Source organism: Schistocerca nitens, chromosome 6 (genome assembly GCF_023898315.1).
Source record: "Schistocerca nitens isolate TAMUIC-IGC-003100 chromosome 6, iqSchNite1.1, whole genome shotgun sequence".
Taxonomy (NCBI): Eukaryota; Metazoa; Arthropoda; class Insecta; order Orthoptera; family Acrididae; genus Schistocerca; species Schistocerca nitens.
Window position 1 is genome coordinate 179,250,473 of NC_064619.1, and position 18,676 is coordinate 179,269,148.

General features: G+C 41.8%; 1 protein-coding gene across 4 annotated transcripts in view; it reads left to right on the forward strand.

The window, feature by feature from the left end:
* The window catches only part of LOC126263212 (membralin), a 540,938-nt gene that overhangs the window by 164,300 nt on the left and 357,962 nt on the right, over positions 1-18,676 (forward strand). For all 4 annotated transcript variants that reach the window (XM_049960282.1, XM_049960283.1, XM_049960280.1 and 1 more), the window contains one exon: positions 10,276-10,366. In XM_049960282.1, the coding sequence (XP_049816239.1) occupies positions 10,276-10,366 (91 nt within the window). The remainder of the gene's footprint in view (positions 1-10,275; positions 10,367-18,676) is intronic.

Below are 18,676 nucleotides of genomic sequence, written 5' to 3' on the forward strand. Positions count from 1 at the left end.
CTGACATGTCGGGACACACTCTATTCCACTCCGTAATTGAAAACGGAAACCACGTGTGTACGTGTACCTCACCCCTCATCGTAATGTTCATGTGCGTCAGTGAAAAAGACCAATAAAAAGGTGTTAGCATGTGGACCTAATGCGCTGTTCCAGTCTCTTCTGTACCTAAGGTCCAACACCGTTCCCTTTGGATCCTTACGTAATTCGGTGCTCTCCGATACACACGATCGAACAGCGGAGGAGTGGTACTCAAGCGTAAACTTTAGGTTACAATATCTCTGGATGTAATTAACATTCTACAATGCAACAAACGGCACTGATTACGTATTTGTTTATATGTTCAGATGCGCTAACAAAACTAATGGGGTTCCATTTAAAAAAACGTAGGTTTGTGTTAAAAAATGTACTTCCGTGCATTTTTTTAGGGTTTGTATTAACCAATTACACTAGCCCCTCTCCTCACGTTCGGTCTGTGGAATCGATTCGTCAGTATTTGATGTGGTTTACGAAATATATCCAGCGGTAACGTTAGGTGACTCACCCTGTATACACTGTGAGGTGACAAAAGCCATGGGATAGCAATTTGCACATATACAGATGACGAGTGTATCGTGTACACAAGGTATAAAGGAGCAGTGCATTGGGGGATCTATCAGGTGTACTGGGGTAATTATGTGAAAACGTTTCTTATGTGATTATGGCTGCACAATGGGAATTAACAGACTTTGAACACTGAATGGTAGTTGGAGCTATACACTTGGGATATTCCATTTTGGAAATCATTTGGGAATTTAATATTCAGAGATCAGCATGTCAAGAGTGTGCCAAGAATACCAAATTTCAGGCATTATCTCTCAACACAGACAATGGAGTGACTGACATCTTTCACTTAATGACTGAGAGCAACGGCATTTGCTTAGAGTTGTTAGTGCTAGCAGACAAGCAGCACAGCATGAAAAAAAAAAACCACAGGAATCAATGTGGAATGTATGACAAACTTATCTGTTAAGACAGTGCAGCAAAATTTTGGTATTGATGGGCTATGGCAGCAGACGATCGATGCGAGTGCCGTTGCTAACATCACAGCATCACGTCCAGGGCCTCTTCTGGGGTCGTGACCATATCGGTTGGACCCTAAATGACTGGAAAACCATGGTCTAGTCAGGCGAGTCCTGATTTCAGTTGGTAAGAGCTGACCATAGATTTTGAGTCTGGTGCAAACGTTCTGAAGCCATGGACCCAAGTTCTCAACGAGGTACTGTGCAAGCTGGTGGTGGCTCCATAAGGGTATGGACTATGTTTACATGGAATGGACTGGGTCCTCTGGTATAAATGAACTGACCATTGACTGGAAATGGTTATGTTCATCTACTTGGAGACCATTTACTTTCATGGACTTCATGTCCCAAAACAAAGATGGAATTTTTATGGATGACAGTGTGCCATGTCACCGGGCCACAGTTGTTTGCAGTTGGTTTGGAGAATATTCTGGACTGTTCGAGTGAACTATTTGGCCACACAGATTGCCTGGCATCAATGCCATTGAACATTTATGGAAAGTAATTGTGTGGTCAGTTCGTGCGAAAAATCCTGCACCGGCAACACTTTCACAGTTACAGACAGCTGTAGAGGCAGCTATTTCTGCAGGGGCCTCCTCCAACGTGTTGCAATCATGACACATAGTGCTGCTACATTATGTTGGGCAAAAGGAGATGTGACGCAATATTAGGAGGTAGCCCTCACTTTTGTCACCTCAGTGTATTTAGAGGCTCCAAAAAACTTTCTTAAAATTAGTATTAAATACAGATGTTAAGCTATAGGACTCCTTTCACATTTTTTGAAATCCATATGTTGATGCCACATAAGTGAGAATAGTTAGTGAAATTGTATGTGTCAAGAAAGTGTGAAACCTTTTGTTGATCAGCCTCTAGATATAGTGTATAACTGGAGTTCGTTTTGGTTTTCTTGGTGCATAACAAGCTAACATGTCAAGCCAGTTCAGAAACCAAGGGCCAAGGAACATAGAACTTAGCTATGTACATTTACTTAAAGCTTTTGTACTGTGTGCAGTGGTACCAACTATGGTTGTCTTGATAAAGCCATACACTAAGCTAGTATTTTTTCATTTAGCTGTTAAGTTACATAATTTGAGTGAAAATCTCTGTAAGTCAGAACTGAATAATAATAAGAATACAGAATAAAGATGTGAAACTGAAACTGATGAAAGAATTCTAGGCGGTACCGGGAATTGAATCTGGGTTCCCTACATGGCTGTCAGGCATGCTGACTGCTAAGCTATGGAAGTGGGACAAATCTGGCAGTAGAAACGTACAAAAGTGGAAGTGATGACATCATAGCTTTCAACAGTGTTGGCATTATCCTAGCTTTCAGAACTATTAGATCCTTCCTTTGGGATGGCAAAGGGATAGTTTGAAGAAGGGGAGGTCAGAAGAGAAGAGCATGTCTGTTATGAGGAAGAGGGAGCAAATATCACAGAAAAGATATTTATTTATCGGGTTCCATTGGACCATAAGAGATAAGGCTACTTGGTCATAGTCAGTACACAGTTTACAGAATGCTGACTAGAAAATTTATAAACAAAAGAGTTAATAAAACACAAAAAATTGTGAGAGGGCATACAAATGAATAACGTATAAGAGAGAAAATTTCTCAGCTACTGCATGTACAGAGCATACCTTCACCTTGGATTTGAATACTTGGTGTTTATCACTCTATTTTTTTTCCAGCTCTGCTGAAATCCTATTGAAAATGAAACATGCTAAGTAGTGCACATCTTTCTGTACAGTGCTTAAGAAAGTGTTACCCTAGTGCATATCATTTTAATGTCTAGTATTCACTGAGTGAATGTTAAAGTTTCTTCTGAATGAGCCAATATTGTCAACAACAAATCCACCGATGGAATATATGAACAGGGACGACTGAGTTTGAATTCACAAGGCACCTGATCTATGGCATACACGAAGTTCATAAACTGACACCGCAGATCAGCTGACAGCCCTTTTCTGGGGTAAAAATATTCTTGGTGAGTGTACAGAGTTGCCTCAAGATATAATACCATACGAGATAATAGAGTGAAAGTAAGCAAAGTAAACAAGCCCTTCATGTTTTAATGTCAGTGACTGTGGAGGTCATGCTCATAATTCTTCTTCAGTTTCTGCATGTGATACTTCATGTACTCTCAGTCTTTGGATTTTAAAATGGCTGATTTTACCAATTCTATGATAACCTTTGTACAACAAAATTTCTGAAAAATTGAATGGATTGAGTTTTGTCTCAATTAAGTTTTAATGTGTTCTCTGTTAGCCATGTGCTGATGTTTTTAACCACCCTATAAGCTACAGAAAACATAGTCATTTACAGTATTGAGAAGATTGCTGGAAAACAGACCAGATGCGAGGCAATAGGAGAATATAGTTAAATAAAGATAAGTAGCAGCCAAATAATAAAAACAGGGAAAAATGATTACCGTACAAAGAAGTAAAAAGTTCACATAATAATGGAGAAAGGTAACCAAAGTGGGAGCATCACTAAACAACTCTTTGGAAATGAAAAAATACTGAAGATTTAAAAAAAGCTCACCAAATGATAAAATAAGATTTACAGTTCCTGTACACAGTGTTTGCAGAAAGAATATACAGAAAATAATAAAATTTAAACAACTATAGATACTAATTGCACTGTTAATGCTGAAAAGCAAATAAGACTGCAAGGAAATGGGAGAAAATTGCTAAATGTAGAAACACAGTAGCTAAAGAGGAAAAAATGGGTCCATGAAAGAGGCAGCACTGTCACAGAACAACTTGGCAACTTCGTTCACTCTTCAGGTGCGCCCCTCTCATCATGAGGTCTGAATGACCTGTTCTTCCTCTTTAACCTTTCCCAAAACATCACTTTTCCCTCCCAATGAAGCAAAAAAATAATAATTTTGAAAGCTAAATTTTGCATCCTGAGAGTTAGTACTGGCAGACGTATCTGTTCGTATTTATTCACTCTGTAGTCAACAAGGACAATGAAACTGAGAATAGGTCTTATACCATCCAAATACCTATTGTCCAGTGGATGACTGAAGCTATACCACTTCTGGTGTTGAGCTACAGTTTCTGTAAATGCACTGTCAACTTGAATTCTTTTTTCTTGTTGGCCCACATTGGACCAGCAACTGAGAATTAAAGCAGTGCCAGTGGTAGAAAATGGAGAGAAGTCTAATAGCAGTTACAAGCATTTAATCATAATAATGGATACAATAGCTGTCCTCAAACATAACTCTTATGACAGTGAAATTATTTGACTTGGATATGAAGAATATTTCATCAGTTGGGTGATTTCATCTCAAATCATATAGGTCAAGAATGAATGTGGCACATCACTATTTCAAAATTTGCTGAAAAGAAATTATGTTGAAGTTACACATGACAACTCTCCAAAACTATAATATTTTGATTTTCTGAGGATTTGTTAAAACACCACAGACCTCTCTAAATGAGAGTATTTGTGAAAATGTTGTAAGGAATGGGAAAACTGAAAAATTGTAATAAATAACCCAAAAGTGATAAGAGATCTGAATTTATTTACGATAAATACTTTGTTCTCAGTGCTATGAGACATGGTTAATACATTCATACACACTTCGTAGCTTTTCTCATCTCTTTCTCTTTTTTTTTAATAAATAAACTATGACAACAAATGAAAATATAAATAGTCACAGGATGTTAACTCTCTTGGGAAATGACAAAGTGGATGGACTACTAACTGTCAGCTAGGACATTAATGCATGACATTCTTAAACTGTCAAAATATTTGTACATAAAGATAAAAGAATCCCAAATTTTTTGGTTATTTAGAAATTATTTTCTCCATAACCCCCATCCTGAATGTTCTAAAAATTTCATGGTACGTTAGTAGGTCATTGTACTTAAGGAATGTACAATCAGAGTGGGCAATACTTGTCAGTACAAAATGTGAGAAATTTTTGAGCTCTACTCTCAATGTCAAAAAAATCATGGACGCCTAAATATTTAATTGATTGCTGATTTTAAGTAAATGTCATGTAACATTAGTATTTCTCAATCGGAAAATTACTTTACAACATTATGAGTGAGTGGGGAACAATTCATAATTTTGTTCGAAAGCATTTTATAACAAAAATGAGACAGAGAATATTTATACTTCTTTTTCTTTGTATGATTGTTATTCACAAAGTTTTATTGTCTTCTGTCATGATTTTACTACTTCACAACTTCCCATGAATTAAAATTGCCTACGGTGTAACAATCAACACTGCACTGTTGAAAAGAGTTCATTAGTTTTTGTAGTCTGCTTCTCATTGAACTTGTATAGCTGAGCTGTATTTGCCCACGGACAAGGATGCTCCAACAGGAACAGTACTTGGGAAATGGGAACTGCACACTGATCTTTTGATGACGACCATTTGAAAGCATTAGCAGGACCATGACATGTCATAAAGGAGATGGTTATATCGTGCAACTCATGAGAGACACTTATTATCTGTCCCACCAATCACTGATTGTCATATACACAAGAAATGAATGGACTCACTACAAAGTCTACTAATGTATGCTGTGGTCTCTGCATTTCACACACAGTAACAGGCTGCATTTTGTGGAGAACCATTCTTGCAATGTATGTGCCCCTCCGGGATGCAACCCAGTAGTGACTTGAATTCCTACCACAGGCTTCATAGCAGACCACTCTTCTCTCTTTTTTAAATGGAATTCCCTTGATGTACTTTCATTAAGGATTAAGAGTTTCATGTGTGTTACTAATGTTGATATGATGTGTACAAATCCGATAACGTCTCTTATAGTACCAACAGCTTTATAATGGCAATTAAATCTTGTTGCAAAATGTTTACAGAGACCTCCTTCCTACACATGCACTTTTCCTGTGATCTGTTTCTGAAAATATCCATTTTTTGTCTTGATTCCTGTACTACAGTGTTGAGCAAGCTCATAAAGCTGAAAGTGGTTTTTAAAATGAGATGCTGCACCATCTTTCACATACACATGTATAGGAAACGCTTGCCCTCCAGATGCTGTGTCATCAATAATCATGCTGACAGTGTAGTATGCATGTGCACTTTCATGAATGAGATCATCACTGACAGTAAAAAAACAGTATGATGTTCCAAAGAAGTGAGCAACGTATGTGAATATTGATGCCTGTGATGTGTGCCTTTGGTAACTGAATTTCATTCTGCAAAGTAACAGATCAGTTGTCAGTCAAAATGAAGAACTGATGTGTCAGTATTCTGGGATGTGGCTGATTTTACTTCTGCTATGGCCTGTCTCTGAATCCTCCGGATATGTGGTGAGCTATTCCTTTCATGACCCAATGCCTAATGTCTGTAACAAACTTCTCTGGCTCTACAGTCTTCTTCACCAACTCTCCTCCCTCCCACAATGCATAGGTTATGCCTTTGTCAGTGTCTTGAAGGTGTAATGCTTCAACAGTCATCACTTTAGCACCAGGACACATTGCATACTCCTGCAACCAACATTTATCTTGCAGCTCTTGACATATACACAAAAGCATCAGGTCCATTTTTGTGTACTTCTCCTGTGACACTGCTTATGGTGAAACAAGCAAGTTTCAAATTAATACAGTAAGTACATGTGCATACTTCATTCAATGGCTGGAATTTTATCTATTTTGGTCCTAAGGAGTAGAATTTTGTCAGACCAATTTTTAAATTCAGGTTCTCCTTTTTCATTAGGAGATATGCTTCTCTTATTGATCTTGTCATATATCTTTTTACCTTTTTAACTTTTTCGCCATTTTCACTAACAGAGAAAACATCAGCCTGGTTACAACTTTGCCTACTGCAATCTTTGTCATCACTTGGGTAGTATTCCAGAGCAGCAGTAAGCGTATCATCTTGCAGGGATGCCTACAGTAAGAATCTGGGCATGCCCAAATTCCATTTTCATTCTTTATTTTATGAGCTTTTGAAATCAAATAATGTGAGGAAGTGGGTATGTATTTCTGTATCTGTTGCTTAGAGTAGCAGGTATCAGTCTCAGGTAGCTGTACCTTCTCAGTATAGGTGGCTGCTGAGATAGCACTATTTAAGTTTTGAGCCACACATCTCATTTTGTGCACATACCACTATCTTCAGGTTCTGCACAAAGCACATGTACATTGTACACTTCATGAGGTTTGAAGATGTTGCTTGTATAAAACTTGTTTAAATTTCTTCCACATTTATTTTTACATACTGTTTTCTTCTTGTGCTTCTTACCTTTCCTGGACGTTTAAGGGGAGTATAGTAGGGGCTACAGCAGAAATGCTAACATTCAGTACATCAGCAGCATCACACCCAGGTATATAAATATCTGCACTGTATTCTTGAGTTTCACATGTGGGTAATGGTGATCATTCAGGTGGGTTGTCACTAAATTTCTTCTGGTAGTGAGTTTAGCAATTCCTGCACAATGTATGTGGTGCTAATACCATTACCTGAAGACCAAGAAATTTCTGCAATAACTGTAACAGATTTCTGACAACTGTGAAGTGTTTTTCACTTTTCTTAAACACCACCTTTTTGTGTCTTTTTTTCATAGTCCACAAACCTCACGCTTTCACTACTGTATTCCCTCACTGACATTGTATCTAACAAACGGTTCAAACCAAAAACACAAAAATCAGTGCAGAATGGTTTATGTGCAAGTTATCACATGTTATAAACAGAAGAGTGCTGGAAACACTGATGCCAAGATGCATATTTTACACTAGAAATTCAGTGATGAGAAATATGCAGAATGTTAAAAAATTTTTTAACACTTTACACACAAAAATATTGCCCACTGTGTTTGCACTGACCACTAGCACATTAACGAAACAATATTTTGTGTATTACTCAAAAGTTTTCGGATGGGGGTTTTTGAGTAAATAATTTGTGAAAACTCATAAAAATGCATTTTTTTAAAGATTTTTACTAATAAATATTTACATAATACGGATAACTGGAACAGAGAACGTACTGTTTATAATTACATCAGTAGTATCTGGTATATGATACCAGTTAGCGCTCTGTGACTTTCCAGATTAAAAATAAATAAATAAATAAATAAATAAAATAAAATAAAATAAAATAAAAATTTAGTGGAAAAATTAACTTAAACTTCGAATGTTTGTCTTAAATTTGTACGTTAAAAGAAGCCCATAAATGTGCTGGTGTCAAACTAAATTTCAAGACCCTAAGAGGGAGCTTTAATGCAAAACATCTGCCAGATCTCCTGTACTTTTGGTTTATTAGTTATATTTTTTGTTCTCTACTGTTTTAAGAGTTATTTACAAAATATAAATTTTTCAAAGGGCCGTACCGTTTACAAAAATTAAGACAAAATGAAAATACTTTATTTCTTAACACCTATGATATAGAGGTCCAATATATATTTTTTCCAAAGAAATTAATGATCACGAGTTGACATGACCTGTATGATTTGAGATCAAATCACCCTGTTATGTCACATTTTATCATTTTGTTTCATTCTAAAGGTTTCATTCATCTTTATTTACATGTTTAGATTTGATAACTTGTATGTGTGTTAATAATTATGTAGGGTGCCCATAATTAAAGTTCCAGTTTGAAAACACTGTAAAAAGAGAACCACTGCTCAGAATGATGTCAAATTTGAATAGCATATTATTGACACAGGATGAAATGCCATGGAACAAAAAAAGTTTAACAAAAATTTTGCTAATAAAGTGTCTAAATACAAGTGGAGTTGGCTACAAATGACAGATGAATCGCAATGCAAAAGCTATGGTTTGAGCTGCACATTACACCAGCCGTACTGTTCATTGTGCACGACTGCTTAAGTTCGGCAGTCAACAGTTTTGGCACTGTTAGTCAGGTAAGCCCATCCACCACGGCGAGGTCATACTACACAGGATGGGAAAAGTCCGTTTTTAATTGTTCCGTGTCAAAAAACTAATTACCTTGGGGTCAAAAACTGCATAAAAAGCAAAATGACATTGTTTATAATTGTCATGGGACTGGCACAAGACATACTCAGTATGTTGTGTACCATTTTCTGCCACTAGTGGAAATCTAGAAATGACATGTTCCACAACAGATCGGAGTTTATTAGAGGTCACATTCAGAATGTGTTGCTTAATTCAGCTATATTCTTAATTGGGGTACGCAACACATCTTTCAGATAACCCACAACCAGAATTCACACGGATTAAGATCAAGTGATCTTGATGGCCAGGCTGTAGAGAAATACTGCTGATAAATCTAGCGTATATGTAATGCCTCTGCAAGAGCCCCTTCACTGGCTGTGCAATCTGTGGATGAATGCCATCTGGCATAAAAATTTCCTACCCACACATACACATTGTTGAAGGTTTAGAACAGCATTGATATACAGAAGACTCTCATAGTGTTTACTAGTGATGATACATGTAACAGGACCTGCAGGACTCATCTACTTGCAGAAATACAGCCCAATGATAACTGATGCTGTCAACCCTTACCACATAGTCACCTTTGCAGAATGAAGTGATATTGGTTGATGTGCATGCATCTTTTCCATTGTCCGTATTCTACAATTCTGCATATTGACCTATCTGTGGAGATGTAAATGGGCTTTGTCTGTCCACAGAATGTTTCATGGCCATTCATTGTCCCTTTCATGTGAGCAAGAAATTCTGAGCAAATGTTTGTCTTGCTGGCAGTCCAGCATGAAGCAACTCCTGAAAATGGGTGATTTTCTGTGGATAGCAATACAGGTTATTTCGTAAAATTTTATCTTCGACAGGTGCCGCATTAACTGCTTTCTTCCGTCTGCTTCATTGCATTTCAAAAGAACCTGTTTTTTCGAATTTTGTTATCATTTTCTGCAGACCCTTAGCAGATATCAGACCAACGCGTTTTTTCATGTCCTTGAGTGTCTGGAGCTTCTGCAGGGCTACTGGTGCATAGTCACTGTTCTTGTAAAAGAGCTTTACCAGCAGGATGCAATCCTTCATGGAGACATATTAGGCATCTCTGACAGAAACTGAGGTACAATGTGCCACACATCTGTTGTTGGTATGCATACCCTGATGCTTACAGGGCCATCTGTTGGTCAAATTTATGTTTTTATTTATTTGTTTATTTTTTCAAATTTGTCATCATTCTGAGCAGTGGTTCTCTTTCTACAGCATTTTGAAAGTGGAACTTTAATTATGGGCACCCTGTATATTGATAAATATATATTTGTGTGAATCTTTTTTCCTTCTGTTCAGGAATGTCATCACTGGTGAACATTATCGATTTGTTAGCATGTGGATGGCTAGGACATCGTATCTTGCAGCCTTCTTCATCATGTTAGTTTTTGTAAGTAGTCTCTTTCATTAAAGTTAAAACAGTGCTCTGTAAATGCCAGTGAAATTATGTTTGATATTGGTAAAGCAGTGTGAAATGCACAACAGCTTCGAGGTTAAATTTCAGTATTTTATAGTAAATTGTGGCATAATTTTGTCTGTTGTTATGTTACTTGCTAAGATACTTAACTTTGTACTGAGTTTTAGATTTTGTTGCATTAAAAATACACTCCTGGAAATGGAAAAAAGAACACATTGACACCGGTGTGTCAGACCCACCATACTTGCTCCGGACACTGCGAGAGGGCTGTACAAGCAATGATCACACGCACGGCACAGCGGACACACCAGGAACCGCGGTGTTGGCCGTCGAATGGCGCTAGCTGCGCAGCATTTGTGCACCGCCGCCGTCAGTGTCAGCCAGTTTGCCGTGGCATACGGAGCTCCATTGCAGTCTTTAACACTGGTAGCATGCCGCGACAGCGTGGACGTGAACCGTATGTGCAGTTGACGGACTTTGAGCGAGGGCGTATAGTGGGCATGCGGGAGGCCGGGTGGACATACCGCCGAATTGCTCAACACGTGGGGCGTGAGGTCTCCACAGTACATCGATGTTGTCGCCAGTGGTCGGCGGAAGGTGCACGTGCCCGTCGACCTGGGACCGGACCGCAGCGACGCACGGATGCACGCCAAGACCGTAGGATCCTACGCAGTGCCGTAGGGACCGCACCGCCACTTCCCAGCAAATTAGGGACACTGTTGCTCCTGGGGTATCGGTGAGGACCATTCGCAACCGTCTCCATGAAGCTGGGCTACGGTCCCGCACACCGTTAGGCCGTCTTCCGCTCACGCCCCAACATCGTGCAGCCTGCCTCCAGTGGTGTCGCGACAGGCGTGAATGGAGGGACGAATGGAGACGTGTCGTCTTCAGCGATGAGAGTCGCTTCTGCCTTGGTGCCAATGATGGTCGTATGCGTGTTTGGCGCCGTGCAGGTGAGCGCCACAATCAGGACTGCATACGACCGAGGCACACAGGGCCAACACCCGGCATTATGGTGTGGGGAGCGATCTCCTACACTGGCCGTACACCACTGGTGATCGTCGAGGGGACAATGAATAGTGCACGGTACATCCAAACCGTCATCGAACCCATCGTTCTACCATTCCTAGACCGGCAAGGGAACTTGCTGGTCCAACAGGACAATGCACGTCCGCATGTATCCCGTGCCACCCAACGTGCTCTAGAAGGTGTAAGTCAACTACCCTGGCCAGCAAGATCTCCGGATCTGTCCCCCATTGAGCATGTTTGGGACTGGATGAAGCGTCGTCTCACGCGGTCTGCACGTCCAGCACGAACGCTGGTCCAACTGAGGCGCCAGGTGGAAATGGCATGGCAAGCCGTTCCACAGGACTACATCCAGCATCTCTACGATCGTCTCCATGGGAGAATAGCAGCCTGCATTGCTGCGAAAGGTGGATATACACTGTACTAGTGCCGACATTGTGCATGCTCTGTTGCCTGTGTCTATGTGCCTGTGGTTCTGTCAGTGTGATCATGTGATGTATCTGACCCCAGGAATGTGTCAATAAAGTTTCCCCTTCCTGGGACAATGAATTCACGGTGTTCTTATTTCAATTTCCAGGAGTGTACATAACTTTGTTGGTTAAAAATTATGGAAATGGCCGTTGCAAAAGGCCATTTAAGTCCACTATTTAATATTACTAAAAAACTTTGGTTGAACATTTATTGGGGTTAGGTAGACATTTAAAAAATTAAAATTACATGCTTTTGTTCTGTTCTATGTATTTAGATTATGAGAATCGAGTTCTTAGTGTCTGATCAGATATGTAGCAGAATATAGGAGCTTACATGAAAAACTTTTGTATTATCTAGTGGGCTGTATAAAGAGGAGGTAGATGTACATTAGGACATGCAGATAATTTTCAGAATGGCAAACACTGTGTAAATATGCACTCTATTCTCAGTAGTTCAGAAAATAAGATAATTAAAAACTCGGAGCATTTGGCAAGTTAACCCTATGAATACGCACAGCACTGCTTGCAAGAGGATGGACTTCTTGCATATTCCTTATATGTCCAGTGTACTTGTACACACAACAACATTAGCTGAAGCAGATTATAAATTTCCTTTTGGTGGAGGACATAGTATACTACTTTAGTGGTAGTCATTGTTCATTCCTTGAGGCTGGACAAGATTCCTGTCACCTGGAGTCTAGGTCATACATAGATCATGCCAGCAACTGGTGCAGAAGGTTGAGAAGACCAGCCTTACTCAGGGAGTTTCAGTGAAGCTCATAAGCTGCAGCATTGTCCACAGAACTGATCAGGGCCTAATTCTGAGATGATTAGAAGGCTTGAACCAGAGACTACGAAGGTTCTGTGACAGTTTAGGCTGTGACTTCCTGTGAGAATTATAGGCCCTCCTAAGTGTGCCAGAGATGAACTACACATCAGAGACACAGGTGGCTGACAATTTGTGGAGCGCATGTAAGGTGTAAGTGACTCTCCATCCATATTGGATAGTGATGGGTGTTACGAGATAAAAAAGTATTAAAATTGTAGTGCTCAACTGTCAAAGTATATGCAATGAAGTTTCAGACTTTGAAGCATTCCTACAAAATTGTGGAGCTCACTTAATACACACCACAAAATCTAACAGTGAGATTTTGGTGTGAATCTTAGTGTTCATCAAAAGGATAGGCTAATGGGAAATGAAGTTGTTACAGTAGACAAGAAACTCAAATCCATCAATATAGAAATGGAAGCTACATGGGAGATTGTTTGGACAAGACACAGTATCAAGGGGGGGGACATAAATTTGTGATGGGATCTTTCTGTTGACTATCCGACTCACTACCAGATGTAACCAAAAACTTAGAGATAACTTCATTTCACTAGTACGAATGTCCCCCTGACATACTGTCATAATTGGAGGGGACTTTAATCATCCAACAGTGAACTGGAATAATTAGAGCAAGGGATGAGCATGGCAAGAAATCCTGCAAAACATTGTTGGATGTATTTTCTGAAAACAACCTAGAATACCGAGTTTGGGGGCCCACTGATGATGAAAATATGTTAGACCTAATGGCAACAAATAGATCTGACCTGTTAGATGACGTCCGTATTGAAATTGGTATAGTGCCAATGAAGCAGTTTTGCACCTGTAATTACAACAGTACAGAGTGTAGCTAAAATAGTTTTGATGATTTACATGTTCAGTAAACTATATAAAGATGATGTGACTTACCATACGAAAGCGCTGGCAGGTCGATAGACACACAAACATACACACACAATTCAAGCTTTCGCAACCAACGGTTGCTTCATCAGGAAAGAGGGAAGGAGAGGGAAAGACGAAAGGATGTGGGTTTTAAGGGAGAGGGTAAGGAGTCATTCCAATCCCGGGAGCGGAAAGACCTACCTTAGGGGGGAAAAAGGACAGGCACACACACACACACACACACACACACACACACACACACACACACACACAAGCAGACATTTGTAAAGGCAAAGAGTTTGGGCAGAGATGTCAGTCAAGGTGGAAGTACAGAAGCAAAGATGCTGTTGAAAGACAGGTGAGGTATGAGCGGCGGCAACTTGAAATTAGTGCAGATTGAGGCCTGGCGGATAGCGAGAAGAGAGGATATACTGAAGGGCAAGTTCCCATCTCTGGAGTTCTTACAGGTTGGTGTTAGTGGGAAGTATCCAGATAACCCGGACGGCGTAACACTGTGCCAAGATGTGCTGGCCGTAAACAAAGGCATGTTTAGCCACAGGGTGATCCTCATTACCAACAAACACCGTCTGCCTGTGTCCATTCATGCGAATGGACAGTTTGTTGCTGGTCATTCCCACATAGAAAGCTTCACAGTGTAGGCAGGTCAGTTGGTAAATCACGTGGGTGCTTTCACACGTGGCTCTGCCTTTGATCGTGTACACCTTCCGGGTTATAGGACTGGAGTAGGTGGTCGTGGGAGGGTGCATTGGACAGGTTTTACACCGGGGGCGGTTACAAGGGTAGGAGCCAGAGGGTAGGGAAGGTGGTTTGGGTATTTCATAGGGATGAACTAAGAGGTTACGAAGGTTAGGTGGACGGCGGAAAGACACTCTTGGTGGAGTGGGGAGGATTACATGAAGGATGGATCTCATTTCAGGGCAGGATTTGAGGAAGTCGTATCCCTGCTGGAGAGCCACATTCACAGTCTGATCCAGTCCCGGAAAGTATCCTGTCACAAGTGGGGCACTTTTGTGGTTCTTCTGTGTGAGGTTCTGGGTTTGAGGGGATGAGGGAAGTGGCTCTGGTTATTTGCTTCTGTACCAGGTCAGGAGGGTAGTTGCGGGATGCGAAAGCTGTTTTCAGGTTGTTGGTGTAATGGTTCAGGGATTCTGGACTGGAGCAGATTCGTTTGCCATGAAGACCTAGGCTGTAGGGAAGGGACCGTTTGATGTGGAATGGGTGGCAGCTGGCATAATGGAGGCACTGTTGCTTGTTGGTGGGTTTGATGTGGATGGACGTTTAAGCTGGCCATTGGACAGATGGAGGTCAACGTCAAGGAAAGTGGCATGGGATTTGGAGTAGGACCAGGTGAATCTGATGGAACCAAAGGAGTTGAGGTTGGAGAGGAAATTCTGGAGTTGTTCTTCACTGTGAGTCCAGATCATGAAGGTGTCATCAATGAATCTGTACCAAACTTTGGGTTGGCATGCCTGGGTAACCAAGAAGGCTTCTTCTAAGCGACCCATGAATAGGTTGGCGTACCAGGGGGCCATCCTGGTACCCATGGCTGTTCCCTTTAATTGTTGGTATGTCTGCCCTTCAAAAGTGAAGAAGTTGTGGGTCAGGATGAAGCTGGCTAAGGTAATGAGGAAAGAGGTTTTAGGTAGGGTGGCAGGTGATCGGCGTGAAAGGAAGTGCTCCATCGCAGTGAGGCCCTGGACGTGCGGAATATTTGTGTATAAGGAAGTGGCATCAATGGTTACAAGGATGGTTTCCGGGGGTAACAGATTGGGTAAGGATTCCAGGCGTTCGAGAAAGTGGTTGGTGTCTTTGATGAAGGATGGGAGACTGCATGTAATGGGTTGAAGGTGTTGATCTACGTAGGCAGAGATATGTTCTGTGGGGGCTTGGTAACCAGCTACAATGGGGCGGCCAGGATGATTGGGCTTGTGAATTTTAGGAAAAGGTAGAAGGTAGGGGTGTGGGGTGTCGATGGGATCAGGAGGTTGATGGAGTCAGGTGAAAGGTTTTGTAGGAGGCCTAAGGTTCTCAGGATTCCTTGAAGCTCCGCCTGGACATCAGGAATTGGATTACCTTGGCAAACTTTGTATGTGGTGTTGTCTGAAGGCTGATGCAGTCCCTCAGCCACATACTCCCGACGATCAAGTACCACGGTCGTGGCACCCTTGTCTGCCGGAAGAATGACGATGGATCGGTCAGCCTTCAGATCATGGATAGCTTGGGCTTCAGCAGTGGTGATGCTGGGAGTAGGATTAAGGTTTTTTAAGAAGGATTGAGAAGCAATTCTGGAAGTCAGAAATTCCTGGAAGGTTTGGAGAGGGTGATTTCGAGGATGGTTACCAAGCCCCCACAGAACGTATCTCTGCCTACGTAGATCAACACCTTCAACCCATTACATGCAGTCTCCCATCCTTCATCAAAGACACCAACCACTTTCTCGAACGCCTGGAATCCTTACCCAATCTGTTACCCCCAGAAACCATCCTTGTAACCATTGTTGCCACTTCCTTATACTCAAATATTCTGCACGTCCAGGGCCTCGATGCGATGGAGCACTTCCTTTCACGCCGATCACCTGCCACCCTACCTAAAACCTCTTTCCTCATTACCTTAGCCAGCTTCATCCTGACCCACAACTTCTTCACTTTTGAAGGGCAGACATACCAACAATTAAAGGGAACAGCCATGGGTACCAGGATGGCCCCTGGTACGCCAACCTATTCATGGGTCGCTTAGAAGAAGCCTTCTTGGTTACCCAGGCATGCCAACCCAAAGTTTGATACAGATTCATTGATGACATCTTCATGATCTGGACTCACAGTGAAGAAGAACTCCAGAATTTCCTCTCCAACCTCAACTCCTTTGGTTCCATCAGATTCACCTGGTCCTACTCCAAATCCCATGCCACTTTCCTTGACGTTGACCTCCATCTGTCCAATGGCCAGCTTAAACGTCCATCCACATCAAACCCACCAACAAGCAACAGTGCCTCCATTATGCCAGCTGCCACCCATTCCACATCAAACGGTCCCTTCCCTACAGCCTAGGTCTTCGTGGCAAACGAATCTGCTCCAGTCAGAAATCACTGAACCATTACACCAACAACCTGAAAACAGCTTTCGCATCCCGCAACTACCCTCCCAACCTGGTACAGAAGCAAATAACCAGAGCCACTTCCTCATCCTCTCAAACCCAGAACCTCACACAGAAGAACCACAAAAGTGCCCCACTTGTGACAGGATACTTTCCGGGACTGGATCAGACTGTGAATGTGGCTCTCCAGCAGGGATACGACTTCCTCAAATCCTGCCCTGAAATGAGATCCATCCTTTATGAAATCCTCCCCACTCCACCAAGAGTGTCTTTCCGCCGTCCACCTAACCTTCGTAACCTCTTAGTTCATCCCTATGAAATCCCCAAACCACCTTCCCTACCCTCTGGCTCCTACCCTTGTAACCACCCGCAGTGTAAAACCTGTCCAATGCACCCTCCCACGACCACCTACTCCAGTCCTGTAACCCGGAAGGTGTACACGATCAAAGACAGAGCCGCGTGTGAAAGCACCCACGTGATTTACCAACTGACCTGCCTACACTGTGAAGCTTTCTATGTGGGAATGACCAGCAACAAACTGTCCATTCGCATGAATGGACACAGGCAGACGGTGTTTGTTGGTAATGAGGATCACCCTGTGGCTAAACATGCCTTGGTGCACAGACAGCACATCTTGGCACAGTGTTACACCGTCCGGGTTATCTGGATACTTCCCACTAACACCAACCTGTCAGAACTCCGGAGATGGGAACTTGCCCTTCAGTATATCCTTTCTTCTCATTATCCGCCAGGCCTCAACCTGCGCTAATTTCAAGTTGCCGCCGCTCATACCTCACCTGTCTTTCAACATCTTTGCCTCTGTACTTCCGCCTCGACTGACATCTCTGCTCAAACTCGTTGGCTTTACAAATGTCTGCTTGTGTCTGTGTATGTGCGAATGGATGTGTGCGCTCCCGGGATTGGAATGACTCCTTACCCTCTCCCTTAAAACCCACATCCTTTCGTCTTTCCCTCTCCTTCCCTCTTTCCTGATGAAGCAACTGTGCGCGTGCGCGTGCGCGTGCGCGCCCGCGCGCGAGTGTATACCTGTCCTTTTTTCCCCCTAAGGTAGGTCTTTCCGCTCCCGGGATTGGAATGACTCCTTACCCTCTCCCTTAAAACCCACATCCTTTCGTCTTTCCCTCTCCTTCCCTCTTTCCTGATGAAGCAACTGTGCGCGTGCGCGTGCGCGTGCGCGCCCGCGCGCGAGTGTATACCTGTCCTTTTTTCCCCCTAAGGTAGGTCTTTCCGCTCCCGGGATTGGAATGACTCCTTACCCTCTCCCTTAAAACCCACATCCTTTCGTCTTTCCCTCTCCTTCCCTCTTTCCTGATGAAGCAACTGTTGGTTGCGAAATCTTGAATTTTGTGTGTGTGTTTGTGTTTGTTTGTGTGTCTATCGACCTGCCAGCGCTTTCGTATGGTAAGTCACATCATCTTTGTTTTTAGATATATTTTTCCCGTGTGGAATGTTTCCCTCTATTATATTCATATCATAAACTATATAAAGAGGCAGATATTTGTTACCTAGAAGAGGAATTCAAAATATTTACCTCTGGGAAGGAGCATTTAGCAGGACTGTGGCTCAAGCTTAAAAGATTGCTTCAGCATGTACTGTATGGAAACCTGTAAGGATGGGAGGAACCCTCCCTGGTTCTGTCACTGTAAGAAAACAGTGACTACTGCATATTAGGTGTAAAACAAAGCCTAGGGCCATAGAGAGATGCTGAATGATACATATTTTGGTTAGCAAGAAGGCAGAGCATGTTCAGTGACTGGCATAGCAGAATCTTATCAAAAGATCCCTCACAAAACACAAAGAAGGTCTAATCATTTGTGAAAGGTGTCAGTTGCATCAAACACAGCATCCAGCTGTTCATGGACAGTATAGGAACTGAAATTAAGGTTAACAGAGCAAAAGACAAAATGCTGAACTCCGTTTTCAAATGTTCCTTTATTAAGGAAG